Source organism: Carcharodon carcharias, chromosome X, assembly GCF_017639515.1.
Source record: "Carcharodon carcharias isolate sCarCar2 chromosome X, sCarCar2.pri, whole genome shotgun sequence".
Lineage (NCBI taxonomy): Eukaryota > Metazoa > Chordata > Chondrichthyes > Lamniformes > Lamnidae > Carcharodon > Carcharodon carcharias.
The window spans coordinates 12,709,681-12,727,536 of record NC_054507.1 but is presented as its reverse complement, the minus strand read 5'-3'; the positions used below and the strand labels follow the sequence as shown (position 1 = coordinate 12,727,536).

At 44.8% G+C, this 17,856-nt stretch overlaps 1 protein-coding gene across 1 annotated transcript in view; it reads right to left on the bottom strand.

The window, feature by feature from the left end:
* Window positions 1–10,164: 10,164 nt before the first annotated feature.
* Window positions 10,165–17,856, bottom strand: part of LOC121273204 (transcription factor Sp5-like) — a 31,468-nt gene continuing 23,776 nt past the window's right edge. The window contains exons 4-6 of the mRNA XM_041180196.1: window positions 12,292–12,517; window positions 11,335–11,359; window positions 10,165–11,130 (exon numbers count right to left, since the gene is read on the bottom strand). Of these exons, the coding sequence (XP_041036130.1) occupies window positions 10,165–11,130; window positions 11,335–11,359; window positions 12,292–12,517 (1,217 nt within the window). The remainder of the gene's footprint in view (window positions 11,131–11,334; window positions 11,360–12,291; window positions 12,518–17,856) is intronic.

Here is a 17,856-nt window from a genome sequence, read left to right as displayed (position 1 = left end):
AAACTTTCATCATTATACAGGGTGGACGAGACAGCAAAGAAAAATAACTCCCACCGCTTTGGAAGTGACCGAAGTGCCCTGCTCTTCTTTGTACAGGAAGTGAAATCAAGTCTAAGTCACAAATGACATCCTGTGTGACTGTGACACAGGTAAACTTTCCCTCCTCGTCCTTCTCGACCTGTCTGCAGCCTTTGACACGGTTTGACCACACCATCCTCCTCCAACACCTCTCCACTGTCGTCCAGCTGGGTGGGACCTGCTCTCACCTGGTTCCATTCTTATCGATCTAATCGGAGCCAGAGAATCACTGGAAATGGCTTCTGTTCCTGCTCCTGCACCGTTACCTCTGGTGTCCCCCAAGGATCTATCCTTGGCCCCCTCCTATTTCTCACTGCCCCTCAGTGACACCATCCGAAAGCACAGTGTTAGTTTTCACATGTACACTGATGACACCCAGCTCTACTTCACCCCCACCTCCCTCGACTCCTCCGCTGTCTCAGTTGTTGCTTGTCTGCTTATCCCACACCCGCGTTTGAATGTCAGGATTTTGTCTAGTTAAACTTGAGGAGGACCAAAAACATTGTCCTTGGCCCTTGCCACCCCGTCCATCATTCCTCCCCAGTCACTGTCTCAGGTGGAAGCGGACTGCTCTCAACCATGGCGTCCTATTCAACCCTGAGCTGAGCTTCTGCCCCCATATCCTCTCCACCACAAAAAAGACCTCCACGCTGCTCCGTAGCATTGCCCATCTCTGACCCTGCTCTCAGCCATGCCTCTGTCACCTCCTGACTATTCCAAAGCACTCCTGGACAACCCCCTGTCCTCCACGCTTCATAAATTTCAGCTCATTCAAAACTCTGCTGCTCGTATCCAATTCTGCCAGAATCCTGCTTGCCCTCACCCCCTTTTACTTGCTGGAATTACACTAGCGGGTGCCTACCATTGATGAAGAAAGCTGACTGCTGGACGGATTCCTCTATATCAGCAGTGGCATCAAGTGCCAACCTCAGCTATACATGGTAGCACTGCCTTTGGAATGGGCTCTGCCTTTGCCAGCAGCTCAGTGGTATGAATGAGAGCTTGTAACAAGCATGTGATTGCCTGGGATGAAACATTTAAGCTATGAAGAGAGGTTGGATAGACTTGGGTTGTTTTCGTTGGAGCAGAGAAGACTGAGGGGTGACCCTGATCGAGGTGTACAAGATTATGAGGGGCATGGACAGGGTGGATAGGGAGCAACTGTTCCCCTTAGCTGAAGGGTCAGTCACGAGGGGACATAAGTTCAAGGTGAGGGGCAGGAGGTTTAGGGGGGATGTGAGGAAAAGCTTTTTTACCCAGAGGGTGGTGACGGTCTGGAATGTGCTGCCTGGGAGGGTGGTGGAGGCGGGTTGCCTCACATCCTTTAAAAAGTACCTGGATGAACACTTGGCACATCATAACATTCAAGGCTATGGGCCAAGTGCTGGTAAATGGGATTAGGTAGGTAGGTCAGGTGTTTCTCACGTGTCGGTGCAGACACGATGGGCCGAAGGGCCTCTTCTGCACTGTGTGATTCTGTGCAGGACCATTTTGCTTTGCAGCATAACCCTTGATACCTGCTAAGTACTTCCTTATAGAAAGAGGATATTCCATGCTGTTTTATTCAGCTTGAGCCTCTAAATGGGGGTAAATGTAAAGTGTCAAATTAAGCTGATTAAAGCTTGCATAAATCCTTTTGCAGCCCATTAATAAAAGTGCTGGAGGCCCGGACTTTAACCATGCATCCCTATTTGTACCACCTTATTCCAGTTAACATTTGACTTTTCTACTCCATTCAGTAGTTATTAGGCAGCTGAATATATCTCAAAATTATGCAGACAATAACATATGGCCAGGAGCTTAACCCTCCCTCATCCGGCTTTGTTCTTCACTGTAGAATCACTCGCCCGGGTTAATAGGTTGGAAAATCAAGAAAAGCAAACCTTTCAGGAGTCATCTGTTTCCTCTATCAGCCCAGGAGCACATTAACCTGCTCTCTGTTCTTCACTGCACTGTCTCAGATGAGTGTCTTTTGAGTATAACAGGGGTCATAAGGTTTCCATGGTGAACAGCATTGACCCTTGAATGGCACAGGGTCATTACCATTCCTGCAGTTAAAGGCTCTATTAGTTTTAATAGCTGCAGCTAAATGATAACTTGCCTCTGACGAGTCTTCAATAAATAGTTCCTTGTTTCTATTTTGGTGCCAAATGCACTCACGAGGTAGCACTATGGTCTCCGAGTCAGAAGGCTGTGGCCCTGCTTCAGAGCTTAGGTTTTCCACCGAAGTTTACTTTACTCCAGTTTTTTGGTATGAGTTGGATGGTGACCTGTCCTGCTGGACCATTCCTGGCCTGTACTGATCATCTGGTGTCACTTTTTGCTAAAGATAGGTGGTAATTGTTATGGTTGATAATCGTTTGAGTCGGTGAGATAATGTACGGGCTGCTTTTATTTCAGGGTCACTGGTATAACTTCCTATATATGAGGAGATCATGGACTGGAGCTGTTACAGCATGCTCCCTCCATTTGGGGATCCTCTAATGTTCAATGAACAATATGCAAGTACCATACATTATCAGAAATGCCTAGATCGCTCACCGTTTCTGTCATTACTGCCAAAGCAACACTAGATATGAGGAATGCCTGAAGAGGAACACAGCGGTGCTAAACTCAGGATTTCAAAAAAAATAGCTCACTCCAGAGATGAGGTGATCAATTTGTTCTTCCCAGCTGCACTTTTATTTCCTCTTCATTCTTTCATGGGATGTGGGCATCACTGGCAAGGCCAGTATTTGTTGCCCATCCCTAATTGCCCTTGAATTGAGTGGGCTTGCTAGGCTATTTCAGAGGGCCACTAGGCATCAGTTACATTGTTGTGGGTCTGGTGTCACATGTAGGCTAGACTGGGTAAGGATGGCAGATTTCCTTCCCTAAAGGACATTAGTGAACCAGATGGGCTTTTACAACAGACTAGCTTTCAATTCCAGATTTATTAATTGAATTTAAATTCCACCAGCTGCCATGGTGAGATTTGAACCCATGTCCCCAGAGTATTAGCCTGGGGCTCTGGATTATTTGTCCAGTGATATTACCACCATGCCATCATGACTCCCCCCCACCTCATTGGGTGCTTGGAGAGGCCAGATGTTCTTTCGAGGCCTGGGTGCATTGCTGGAACAAGTTCAATGACCTTACCTGCACAGCAAAGGTGAGAATAATGTTCTGTTAGGCCTTTTTCTCAAGATGACATCTCGCCATTGTTAGAATCATATCTCGCAAAACTGCATTTTTATTTTACAAAGTGGAAGGACTTGTTATTAGCTGTACATTTGGATGCTAACCTGGAATTCTTTTTTAAAAAAAGGTCATAAGTTTACCTTGGAACTGTCAACGAACAGGCCTCTTCCAAGAAATCACCCGACTTTTATGGTACTTGAGGAAGATCTGGTTGTTTGTTTTGAACTGCAATCACTTTGATGGGGAAAATAACAGAAAAGGCAAAGGTTGGTAACTTGTTGGAGGTCATGTGGGAGAGAGAAAAAAACTTTGTGAACCTGCTTGTTTTGAAGGCAGTCTTGTTGGGAAACAAGCTGAGGAACTAAGGCTACCCTAACTGGCTCCCTCTCTCTACCTTGTCTAAAATTGTATATGACTATCAACCTGTAACCAGAGAACACTCATCTGAGTGTAACTGGTCTGAATTTGGACCTGCAAAGCTGAGACCAGTTGGAGAGAACTTCAGTGGGACCAGTGGCCCATGTCTTTACTTCTACGCTCGATCATTCCAACACACTCTTGGCTGGCCTCCTACACTCTACTCTCTGTAAACTTGAGGTCATCCAAAACTCTGCTGCTTGCTCTTGTCCTTACTCACAGCAAGTCTCGTTCACCCATCACCCCCGTGCTCGCTGACGTATGTGGCTCCTGGATAAACAATGCCTTAATTTAGAAATTCCCATTCTTGTTTCCAAATCCCCCCATGGCCTCACCTGTCCCTGTCTCTGTAATCTCCTCCAGCCCCACAACCCTTTGAGATACCTGCACTCCTCTAATTCTAGCTTCTTGAGACTCCACCAGCTATGCCTACAGCTGTCAAGACCCTACGCTCTCTCCTTAAACCAAGCAGGCATCACATAATTTGCCCTGAATTACTGCTTTGTATCCAAGTCAGAAGGTTATGAGTTCAAGCCCCACTCCAGAGACTTGAGCACAAAAATCTAGGCTGACGCTCCTGGTACAGTACCGAGGGAGTGCTTCACTATCAGAAATGGTAAACCCTTCTTCAGGCAGATGTAAATCTGAGCAGGACAGGAAGGGAAATAAGGGAATAGAAAGTGAGAACACAGATTGAAAGAGAAAAGTTTTCAAGAGGCTTTTTGAAAGCCTTGGGGGGGTGAAAGTCGTGAAGTGAAGGAACCTAGGGGGAGAAGAGCAGAGGGCAGAAAGAGAAGCCACTGGTGGCAGAGTGGGGGCAAACAGGAGAATGCTTTCAAAATAAGTGGAGGGTGCAAGCTGTACACTTTCTAAACATAAACCATCATGCTATGCTATCAACTAGTATTGTTAGAAGTATGTTTGATGTTTTATGTGCAAAGACATGTTTTGTAATAAGCCTAGGTAAAAGAGTATTTATGAAAGTCAAACTGCTGGCTTTATATACAAAATCTTTGTTTGATCCTTAGTAGAAGCATTCCTGTGGCCACTTTAATTCTAATTATATAGCATTGTAGATGTGTCAAAAAGGCATCGGAGTTACTGCAAGGAAATCATCCTTGTGATTGTGAACTTACTCCAAGACAGGCGTTTTATAATACAGGGAGAAAAGAGCAACTGCTTGTACTGTATTGCTTAACTAGGCAGTTGGAAGAACCGATTTATTACTTTCGCAGCTCCAGAATGTGGTGCCCTTTTCACCATACTGAATCATAATTTCTATGTTGAAATGGAGGAATTAACAGGAGCACCTCAGTAAATTGTTTTAACGTTTCCCCAATGAATATGCAATTACATTTTAAATATAGAATGGGACATTGATCCTGAGGGAGCTCCAAAGCTCGAATACCAGTGCACGAGGGCCTCTTCATGGAAAGTCCAATCCATCAGAATTCGTGCTAACAAACTGTCTCGCTGGCTGATTATTCTTTAGATTTGTAAAATTGGGACTATCAGCCATGTAGGAAAGAGGGTTAATCAGTCAGGTGATGGACAAATTGGTCTAGGCTCCATACTTACAATTCAAAATCACAAGATAAACATGGGCAAGGAAGGCCATTTGCCTATCCCACCTTATCCACCCAGAAAGAACCTACATTCCCCGCCATTGAACATCCAACTATTTCTTAGGCAATCCTTGGCTTTTTGTGATGACTACTGGAGGAGACTGGTTTGTCAAGGCACAGTTAAACTTTATTACAGAGACACTTTCAGTGTTTGCACGCTTGACCAGATCTCTCTTCAGAAAGCCCCACGAATTGCCCGCATGAAACGTTCACTGGTTGGAGCCCCCCACAGTACATGACCTGTGATTGGCAGGAGGGTGAGACTATACATCCAGTTACCACAATCATCATCTCTCTTGCCCCATCCAAAAGCCCATTCTATATATTGATCACTCTGGCATCAATCCAAAATTTGCTTTACACCAATTTGAACCTAGGCCTCCTTGCTCTACCGTCATAATGTGGCTTATAGTAGTATAGTACCTTTTCTGTGCTGTTGTGATTTCACACATTCTAGAATCAGGATGGTTAAAGAGATGACCATTCAGCCCATCATGTTTGTGCTGGCTCTCTGCAAGAGCGACTCGGCCAGTCCCACTCCCCCACCTTTTCTACTCGGCCCTGCAAATTTTCACTCTTCAGATCCAATTCCCTTTTGAAAGCCTCAATTGAATCAGCTGCCACCATGCTCTCTGGCAGTGCATTCCAAACCCTAAGCTCCCACTACATTAAAAAGTTTCACCTGATGGCAAGCTGCAAGTGGTTGAGGCTGATGCAGGTCTTGTTGGCATCCCAGGGCCACATTGCCTGCCAGCCCTTGGATCTCAGCGATCAGGGAAGTATGTAAAGTTACCGATCTCTCTGATAATGCTTTGCACAGGAACATGTGGAGGCTTGAAGTGGAGGGCTTTCAACAAAGCATTCCATAGATTCATCCAAATAGCAACGTCTCCCTAGACTTCGTATCAAGACCATAAGACGCAGGAGTAGGCTGTTTGGCCCATCGAGTCTGCTCTGCCATTCAATGAGATCATGGCCGATCTGATAATCCTCAATTCCACTTTCCTGCCTTTTCCCCATACCTCTTAATTCCCTTACTGATTAAAAATATGCTTAACAACCCAGCCTCTACAGCCCTTCGCGGTAAAGAATTCCACAGATTGACTACCCTCAGAGAAGAAATTCCTCATCTCATCTCTATTTTAAATGGGTGACCCCTTACTCTGAGATTATGCGCTCTGGTCCTAGACTCTCCCACAAGGGGAAACAGCCTCTCAGAATCTACCCTATCAAGCCTGCTAAGAATCTTATGTTTCAATAAGGTTACCTCTCATTCTTCTCAACTCCAATGAGTACAGGCCCAACCTACTCAACTTCTCCTCATAAGAAAATGCCTCCACATCTGGAATTAACCTAGTGAACCTTCTCTGGACTGCCTCCAATGCCAGTATATCTTTCTTTAGATAAGGGGACCAAAACTGTTCTCAACTCGGAATGCAAAAGGATGCAATTCTTTGGGAGTAGAACAAGGAAATGGAAGTTTTTTTAAAAAGACTCAACTAGTGCTGATTTGAGGCATTACAGGCATGTATTTTTTTTAAAAAAAATTGACATCTTTACCTGATTTGTTGATAGTATGATAAGCTATGAAGAATTTGAATCTTAAATATTTGGAACAGATGATAAGTAGCAGGGCAGGAACACTTCATCAAGAATGTTGGGTACCGTGTGTAAATTATATTTGAGGCTTAATATGATGAAGTAAATTGCAAAAACCTAGCCCAAACATGTGTTTGCAATGATGACTTGGATTCCTGGAACTGAATTTAACCTCAACCATTCCTTGATATCTCTATTTGAAGTAAACCAGACATAAAAATGATTGTCAAGACTTTATTGTGCCAGCTGGAAGGGGAATAAAAACTATAGCTCACTTCATGGGCAGAATTTCACGGTCCCGCCAAAGTCAATGGACTTTGGAATGGCTCACGCATTTTACAGCCCTGCCCCCACCACCTTGAAATTCCATCCCATATCCCATAGTGGTTGCAGCTTAAGTGCTGTAGTTTTCCAGTAATTCCAAATGTGAACTAGGGTGCTTAATTATTCTGTGTCCAATGATTATTCTGTGACCTTAAATAAATGCAAAAAAAAAATTCTTCATATTGCCTTTAGGGGGCAGTGTCCTTTCATTCTCAACCAAAGGTGGGGTGGGGGACAGTTCCTCCCTATCTACTCTATCCAGACCGCTCAAACATTCAAATACCTCCATCAAATCCCCTCTCAAAACTTTTCCAAGGAGAAGAGCCCCAGCTTCTCCAATGGGCCCACATAGAGGCCCTTCATTCTTGGAGGCATTCTCATGAAGCTAATTCATTCACAACTTTCCTAAAGCAGTGTGCCTAGAAGGTCACTTTTTAAATTTGTTCACAGGATGTGGGCGTTGCTGGGCATTATTACCCTTGTTCAGAGGGCACATTATTGTGCATCTAGAGTCAGACCAGGTAAGGACAGTAGATTTCCTTCCCTAAAGGACATTAGCAAACCAGGTGGGTTTTCACAACAATCGGCAATGGTTTTCATAGTCATCAGACTTTTAATTCCAGGTTTTTATTGCATTTAAATTCCACCATCTGCCGTGGTGAGATTTGAACCAGGGTCTCCAGAGCATTACCCTGGATTACCAGTCCAGTGATAATACCACTATGCCACCATCTCCCCTCACAGGCATCTCCTTTCTTGGGCTGAACACTAAACTTTCTTCAGTTGTTCCTCGTAACTCAACTCCTTTAATGATAGAAATTGGTCTTGGTTGGGCCTTGGTTTTATGAACCACCACCAGGACTAGAATATTTTCCCTGGCTACCAGAGAACAAAGCTGGACTTAAAACTCAAAAAATACAATAAGGAGAGAGAAAGGATTCATCAGGGCGATTTAGGTTTCTCAGTGAGAAGCAGGCTGGTAGTAACCACCCTGGAGGAGACAACAGAGGCCGGTCCTGGTTTTGAAGTCACCCTTGTTGTTTGCCAGCACAAAACCCAGTTGGCAGCTTAAAGTTTGGGGGTGGGGGGTGCAGGGAGTGTCAAGGGAGAGAAGCAGTACCGTGGAGCAGCAGAAGTGTGGGTCGGGCAATGGGAGGTCCTGCAATGCACCCAAAATGTTTTCGTATGCAGTCATGGAGATGTTTGTGGAGCAAGTTCATAATAGAAGAGGTACTCTGCTCCACAGATGGTTTTTGGGTATCAAGTCAAATTGGTGCACAGGCATGGTAAAATGTTAAATGGTATATGGTAAACCATTGGTGCTAAAACCCAGCTGCAGTGCCACAAGAAACGAAGGATCAGACCAGGAATGCCAAGTACCCCCACCCTCCTTTCACATCTCTTATACCCTTTACCTCAGCACCAATCCTTCACTTCTCATTCTTATGGATCATGTCAAATCAATATGGAAGGCACCTACTTTCCACTCACTCGAGCTGCTACTGGCCTCACTCTAACCTCTTGGAGTCTGAAAACAAGGTGGGGGACTTACGCCACAGTTTTCTACCCTGATTCTACCAAATGCAATTTAAATTGCAGGTGCTAAGGACACTGGCCCAAATCCTCTCCCAGACTGGCTTTACGGAGCTACTTCCCTGGGCGGGATTTTTAAAAAATTAACCATTGAGCAATATCAGATTAGCCACATTGAAGGCTGTCCCCTGTTGGTGTGGGACAGCTACTCAGTAAGGAGTGGGAAGTCTGAATGATTTTGTTCCTCCCTTTCTAGTCTGGTGGTTTAGCTGAGCCAACTTCAGCACTCCCAAGGAGGCTGGGCAAGATCAGCGCACTGCCGGGATCAAGCCAAAGACTTTCCTGATCTGCACGGCTTGATCTCAAGCCGCACAATGAATTTACACACTGCACTTTCAAGATGGCCTCAATGAATTTAAATGCTTTTCCAGCAATAAGGCTAACGGCATAAATTTAAAAAAAGAGCAACACTGGTTTCAAAAAAGTGATTTGTACCTTTTCTTTTTATTTACATACCAGGCCCGGCATGCGTTCAATTATCTATTAAAACAGCTTTAGACAGTTCGAGCACAGGATGTGGAATCAAATCACACAATTTCATTAAGCATTAATCATTTCTTTCTTCAGAAGAGAAGAAGCGTACAAGCAAACACGCCACACAAGTCTCAGCTTACACAACAGCAGCCAACCTTGTCCCTTGAAAAATGCTCACAATTCCCAGGAACACTGCCCAAGGATGTACATAGGTTGAAGATTGTCACAGTTTTAGCGTGCAAGATGTAGAGTTTCTGCCAGAAAAAGGTTTGTTCACAATTGGGATTTTCTTGGATTCAACTTCTAAAAATGGATCTGTTGCCAATTGCCAAAATTCCTCCTTCAACCAACCATTTCCCATTTAGTCATCATGTCACTTTGGCCTTTTCCTAAACCATTTAGATGTAGAAAATATTCTTCCAACCTCCAGATGCTTATTTTAAGACAATTATCAAAGAGTTCCCCTTTCAGTTTGAAATAATTGAATTTCCTCATCATTTATCCCTTATTTTGTTTCCACTTCTTCACAAAATGTTCTTCTACTCTTGTCTTTCAATTCTTCCACAGCCCCCCCTTCCATCCTCATTCTCGTCTCCCAAAATGGTGACTGATGTTAGGGCACACACACGCACACAGTTCCAGCAAGGCTCAAATGGGAACCCTGGCTGATTTTTCCACAACCCCCCCCCACCCCACCCTTGCCCAGGGACATCCGACACCAAATATAGCACCCTCTACTGCCTCCCTGGCCGAGACCAGCCAGCTCAACACAGGCCAGCGATCCAAACCCAGATCCTCCTGCTCTGCATGGCTTAGCAGCATGCAACCCCATGCATGCGCCAACTAAGCCATCAGGGGAGCTGCCCTTTCTTTCTTACTCCTTCTTGATGCTCTCCAGAGTCACTCCGTGGTGTTTCATCCGCTTGTTCTGGTGGGTTTTGGTGTGCTTGGAGAGGTGGTCGCTCCTCATGAATCTTTTGCCGCATTCCTGGCAGCAGAAGCGCTTCTCCCCAGTGTGCGTTCTCAGGTGTCTCTGCAACTCGTCGGACCTGGTGAAACTTTTGCCACAGAAGAGCCAGTTGCAAACAAAGGGGCGCTCCCCAGCATGCCAGCGCAGGTGAGCCTTTAGGTGGGAAGTCTTTCCATAGACTTTCCCACAGCCTGTAATATGGCAGATATGTTGTTTCTTCTTACCCTGCACTTCACTGTTGCCTGGAGATTGGCAGTTGGGGCACCTACACCTCCTACAACGCCTGGAACAGTTTAGAAGACTTTTGGAAGAACTTTGAAGTGTAGTTGGCAATTGGGTTTGATGGCCCAGGGTCATAGGTCTTCCAAGTTGGAGGTGGTGAGGATTGACAGCATTGGGCTGTTGCATGCTCCACCAAGGGATCTCATCTGCATGGCTGGGAGATACACGTCTGGACTGCAAAGCTGAGGAACTGGGAATGAAGTTGGGAAAGCTCTGAGCAATCCCATTAGTTTCTGGATAAGAATAGGCTGAGCTGGCAGGGACAGAAGTCGTCAAAATCTTCACAGAAGATAGCTCAAAAGTGTAGATCGATTCTGCCGGAGGGGTCAGGGGAGGTTCACGTGATCCCAGCGCCAATGGTGCTGCTCCACAAGAATACTGAGCCTTCGGGGGGCTAAATGAGTGAGAGCCTCCAAATGCTTCGTTGCTCCAAAACTGAAACATGCCTGAAGTGGACTCCATAGACGAGTCATATTGAAATGGAGGAAAGTCTGCAGAGGTTGATGCAACTTGCCCTACTCTTCCACAGGTAGCAGCCAACATGGACGAACACGTTACTGATTCAGGTGAAGAGCTTGGTGTGTGGTCCTGAAAGGGGGAAAAAAAAGAAATCAAGTTCTTCACTCAAGTCACTTATTAAAAAAAGATTTTCAATTAAAATTACACTTTAATTAATTACCCGGTTAATTGATGAAGATGTTCTACAAGAGGGAGATATAATTGGGTGCCTTCAGAAACTCATAGGCCCACCTAGCAGCCAGAAGCAACAACTACATTGTGACAAATAGTCACTTGGTCGCACCGAACTGGAGTGATGCTGAAAGAGAGAAAAAAAAGAGACATGTTGTCAAAACTTTTCTCCTTGCACTCATCAGGACAGATTCACAAGAATACCAAATCGCAAAAGGAAACCAAAATTTTATACTGCGTGAGAAAAGCATGCTGATTGGTTGTCAATGAGAATGCACCAGGGAACAGTTAGCTGCCAAGCTTTTGTTTACATTCAAACCAAGCAAGTTGACTCTGATTGGTCAAGGCAAAGAACCAGGGAATGGCTGTCCCCCCAAGCTTTTGTTTAGTTGAAAAAGGCACAATGCATGGGTATGTTCTTTCTTTTTGCAAAGGACAGGGCGCTGTGTGTGAACATATGCAGCTTCTAACACACCTAAGTAGGCCACTCTACATTATCAGCTTGGCTGACAATCTTAAATTATGCTAAGAATGACACTGACACCCAATCACATCTAATGTTGGACACTATGTTGAGTTTTGCAAGCACAGACTGGTTGAGTACAGTCGGTACCCTTGCCTGTTGAGAACAACTGAAGGGACATGTAATGTGTTTGATATGATCCACCAGCCTTTGGGACATACAACCTACATACCTGGCATCACACCAGCATGGAAATTCATATACCACATTGGATGATAGGCAGAATGTCTTTTTGGCTTGACGGCAGCATCCTGTTAGTGGAGAATACCACTCGTGTTGCTACTGCACAGTAGCAGCGTGAAAGAGCTAGCTTCACCTGTTGCTCAAATTGCTGAGATGCCTTACCCTTCAGGGTAATCTGAGGTAGACCGGGCACTTTTCAGGGCCGAAGGTGGCAGTGTTAGGCCCATGAGTTTGTGCTACATAAAGCGCAAAATGATCTGAACAGGGTAGCCATTATCTCACAGGATAGCTTTGATGCACCTTATTTCAGCATCAAGCTTGCACAGTGAGCAAATGGCTTGGGCCCTACTTACGAGGTTGCCAATAAGGCCAATTTGTGGAACGTGGAACTGTAGGGATCCCAGCCTGTAAATTGACCAGTGATAGTGGGCTTGCAGTAGACAGTAGCAGAGAACCCATTGGCAGATCGCTTAACTAACATGTTGAGGCAAAGCAGCTCATTTGACTGCTCCAGTTCACAGTTGAATTTGAGCACAGGATGGAACCCATTAAGGTGCGTAAGGAAATTCTTACATACAGCTGCGGATTCAAATATAGCAAACATGTCATCTCTGTATCCAAAATATGCAAGGGGGTAGGAGGTAAGGAGTCATTCCATTGGAAAGACATTTCTCGTGGAAACCAACAAAGCTGTTGGTAAGAGCTGGGCCTAGACCCCATGACAACGCCATCTATTTGGGCATACATAGTGTCATTAAAATTGACCTCCACTGTGCGAGTTGCTGAGTTTACTTGCCAACCAATCAGCACCCTCTTCCCATGAAGTATAAATTGTTGTTCCATTTGAGATTTGGTATTCTTGCAAATCTGTCCTGATGAGTGCAAGACAAAAAGCTTGGACAGCATGTCTTTTTTTTTCAGCAGTACATTGTCACAGTTAAAATCGAATGGGAAATGTTGATGTAGCAATTTATCATAGAAGATGTTGACACAAAGGTATGATCTAAAATAGTGATAAATTGAATATTTGTGAACAGGAATTGTTTAATTGTATGGTTAGGCAGAAGACTTGGTTATCACCAAAGACCCCTTCAGTGGCATAGAATCTTCTGGTAGAATGCCAGGGGGGCAAAGGCACATGTACAATATCAAGTTACAATAACAATATCCTAATTGGTGACAAAAGGTATCACCCTATATAGAGAGGGGTAGATGGTGGCATGGTGGTAATATCATGGGACTAGTAACCCAGAGGCCTATACTAAAGCTGTGGGAAATGGGTTCAAATCCCACAGCAGATAAAATCTGGAATTAAAAACTAGCCCCAGTAATGGTGACCATGAAACTATCAATTGTTGTAAAAACCTCTCTGGTTCACAAATGCCCCTTTAGGGTTGCCTGGCCTGGCCTACATGTGACTCCTGATCCACAGCAATGTACTTGACTCTTAAATGCCCTCTGAAATGGCCTAGCTAACCACTCAATTCAATGGCAATTGGGGGGGGGGGGGGGTGGGCAGCAATGCCCACATTCCATAAAAGGATTTTAAAAAAGACTGTGCTATTATGTGGTGTTAAGATTGGCAGAGTGTAGGTTTTATCGTTGTATCATAGGGTGTCACACAACATGAACAATTGACAACTGGGACATGCCATGAATCACACCCATATATTTTGTGTTCATTAACTTTGTTTTTTTGCAGGTCACAAATCAGGTGCCTTGGTACCCAATTTCCAGATTGTTTTTTTTTTAAATATTTGTTCATGGAATGTGAGCATTGCTGGCAAGGCCAGCATTTATTGCCCATGCCTAATTGCCCTAGAGTTCTACATCAAGAGCAGGGAGTTGCAGGATCTTGAAGCTGCAAGAGAAAGAAATATATTTTTTTTAAAAATCAGCCAAAGTTCCCACTCCTATCTTGCTGGAAGTGAACAGATGCCAGATGTGTTAAGGTGGTTCATAAAAACACAAGGATATGAACATAAGAAATAGGAAGAGTAGACCATTTGGCCCTGCAAACTTGCTCTGCCAGTCAGTAAGCTCGTAGATTATCTTCTGCTCGAATTCCATTTTCCTGCCCTACTCCCATTTCCCTTAGATCTGTCTTGATAATAGTCAACGATGGAGCCACCACAGCTCTCGGGGTAGAGAAATCCAAAGATTCACAACCCTCTGGTGAAGAAAGTTTTCATCTTGGGATAAGGAGTTGGCCATTCAGGCCTAAGACAATGTTCGCTAGTTCTAAACCCTCAAGCCCAGGGAAACAACTTCTCAGCAACCACCCTATAAACATTCTGGGGGTTACCAGAAACTGAACTGGACTAGCCATATAAATACTGTGGTTACAAGAGCAGGTCAGAGGCTAGGAATTGCCCATCCCTAACTGCCCTTGAGGTAGTGTATCTACACCACATGGACTGCAGTGGTTCAGTGGGGGATTCAGTGATTGTAATGCTATTGAATGTCAAGGGGCAATGGTTAGATTCTCTCATTGCCTGGCACTTGTGTGACTCAAATTTTACTTGCCACTTGTCAGCCCAAGCCTGGATATTGTCCAGGTTTTGCTACATTTGGACATGGACTGCTTCAGTATCTGAGGAGTCACGAATGGTGCTGAACATTGTGCAATCATCAGTGAACATCCCACTTCTGACGTTATGATGGAAGGAAGGTCATTGATGAAGCAGCTGAAGATGGTTGGGCCGAGGACACTACCCTGAGGAACTCCTGCAGTGATGTCCTGGAGCTGAGATGATTGACCTCCAACAACCACAACCATCTTCTTTTGTGTTAGGTATGACTCAAACCAGTGGAGAGTTTTCCCCCCAATTCCTATTGACTCCAGTTTTACTAAGGCCCCTTGATGCCACACTCAGTCAAATGCTGCCTTGATGTCAAGGGCAGTCACTCTCACCTCACCTAGGGAGTTCAACTCTTTTGACCATGTTTGGACTAAGGCTGTAATGAGGTCAAGAGCTGAGTGGCCCTGGCGGAACCCAAACTGGGTGTCAGTGAGCAGGTTATAGCTGAGCAAGTGCCGCTTGATAACACCGTTGATGACCCCTTCCATTACTTTGCTGATGATAGAGTGTAGACTGATGGGGCAGTAATTGGCTGGGTTGGATTTGTCCTGTGTGTGTACAGGACATACCTGGGCAATTTTGCACATAGCCATATACATGCCTGCTCGAGCAAGTTCCTCAACTCATGGAGTGGAACCTCAGCATGGCAAAACCCTTGATTTTATTACAAGGAAATGGAAAATGGAAGTTATAAACCTGGAATATTATTTGAATCAAATGGAGATTGTAGGACAAAGGGCCCCAGGTTCAAACTGGTAAAAGGCTAACTAAGAACCAATATCAGGAAGTTTTTCTTCATACAAAAGAGCAAGGAACACATGGAATAGACCCACAGATAAGGGTCGTGGAGGCAAACACCCTTGAATGGTCTGAGAACAACAGGATGCTGAGATGGGGTATTTGGGGTGGGGGCAGGGTTTCTGGATGGACAAACTCAGATGGGCTGAATGGCCTTCCTCATCTGCAATTATCTTGGGGTCTTCAGGAATTTGAGGCAGGGGGAGAAAATTATAGATTCCAATCATGCACCTCCAAACCCAACAACCACAGTTTCAGTCTGTTCCTTCTTATACAAGGAACAAAGTACTTACTCAGTTAAATGCCTGCCAGCTGCATACAATTGGTTCACATGCTGTCAATGGCCTACACAATACTATAAAATCCAAAAGTAGGGTGAGTCTAGAGATCCTGCCTTTCCAAGCTTCTTGCACTGGATATAAAAGAAACTTGCTTCTCTATAGCACCTTTCATGACCTGAGGACATCCGAAAGCAGTTCATAGAAACTAGGAGCAGGAGTAGGCCATTCAGCCCTTCGAGCCTGCTCTGCCATTCATTATGATCATGGCTGATCATCCAACTCAATATCCTGCTCCCGCTTTCTCCCCATATCCTTTGATCCCTTTTGCCCCAAGAGCTATATCTAACTCCTTTTAATGTTTTGGTCTCAACTACTTTCTGTGGTAGTGAATTCCACAGGCTCACTACTCTCTGGGTGAAGAAATTTCTCCATCTCAGTCCTAAATGGTCTACCCCGTATCCTCAGACTGTGACCCCTGGTTCTGGACTCCCCCACCATTGGGAACATCCTTCCTGCATCTACCCTGTCTAGTCCTGTTAGAATTTTATAGGTTTCTATGAGATACCCCCTCATTCTTCTGAATTCCAGCGAATATAATCCTAACCGACTCAATCTCTCCTCATATGTCAGTCCTGCCATCCCAGGAATCAGTCTGGTAAACCTCTCGCTGCACTCCCTCTATAGCAAGTACATCCTTCCTCAGATAAGGAGACTAAAACTGCACACAATATTCCAGGTGTGGTCTCACCAAGACCCTGTACAATTGCAGCAAGACATCCCTGTTCCTGTACTCGAATCCTCTCGCTATGAAGGCCAACATACCATTTACCTTCTTTACCACCTGCTGCACCTGCATGCTTACCTTCAGCGACTGGTGTACAAGGAAACCCAGGTCTCGTTCACAGCCAATAAATTAACATAAGTGGCTATGTTTTAATAGTGTCAGAAAACACCCAATTTGCACACAGCAAGACCCCACAAACACCAAGGAGCTGAAATTACCAGAGAAGGCCCATTTTCACACCTACAGCTGAGCTAGAATCGATCTTTGAGTCCTCAGTAACATTTTGTTTGTGGGAGCTGTCATGCTTCCACAAGTCGCTCAGTGTTATGAAAAGGACAAACGCCAGGTCGCTTGTCTCATCAGCAGAGCTCAGACAAATCCTGGGAGGGAGCAGTTGTGAGGAAAGTGAAGTCAGGTGGCGAGAGCTACCACACTCCCTAGTTCCACAGGAATGTTTTTTGAGTCACCTTTAAAAATAGTGAATCGCCCCTTTTGTTGACTCCCACTACTTGGGGCTATAGCAGCACTGGACAAAACCCCCGAGCAGAGCAAGCCGCACTCATTGGAAACAAACCACCAGTTCATTGGGTCTTCGCTCCCTCATGGGACCTGGGACCTAACACACACGTTTAAAAGTCACAACTAATTTAGCAGTGGTCCAAATGCACAGGTAGATTGTAGATGTCAAGCCCAGTTTTACACCCAAAAAAGACCCAATGCATACTGATTTTACCCCTCCGGTGTTAGTAGCCCAGCCAGCTGGATTAGTGTCAGCAGGGTTACTGGGAGAATGCCACTGCCCTTCTTCCAGTAGCATAACGGGATGTTTTTTGCCCCACAGATAAAGGTCCCAGTCTAAATTCTCACCCAAAATGCAGCACGTGCTGATGCTGTACTGGCATTTTGGCCTAGATGAAATCCCTGAATTCCTGGCATTCGAACCAATGACCTTCTGAGTCAATCGAGGAGGTTACAACCACTGAGCCAAGCCATACACTGTGGACGTTAACTACAGTTCCACAAAGTTCTGGTTAAGATTGCTTGTGGAGTACTGTGTTCATTCTGGACTCTATACCTCAGGAAGGGTATATTGACTTTGGATGGGGTGCAGTGCAGGTTCAGAATAATACCAAGGCTAAAAAGGGATAAATAATGAGGATGGGTTGAAAAGACTTGGCTTGGATTCCCTTGAGTGTAGGAGATTAAGGGGTGAATTAATTGAGGCTTTTATGATGATTAAATGATTTGTTAAGGCAGAAAGAGAGAAACTATCCCCTCTGGTGCAAGAAAATTAGAGCTAAGCTGTTCATAGGGGTGAAATCAGGAAGCACTTTGTCACACAAAACGTAGCAGAAATCTGGAACTGTCTCCCCAAAAAGCTGGAGGTCAATTGAAAATGTCAAAAATGTGAGATTTATTTGTTGCAATGTAAGAGCATTAAGGGACAAGGAACCTAGCATGATTATGGCTGAT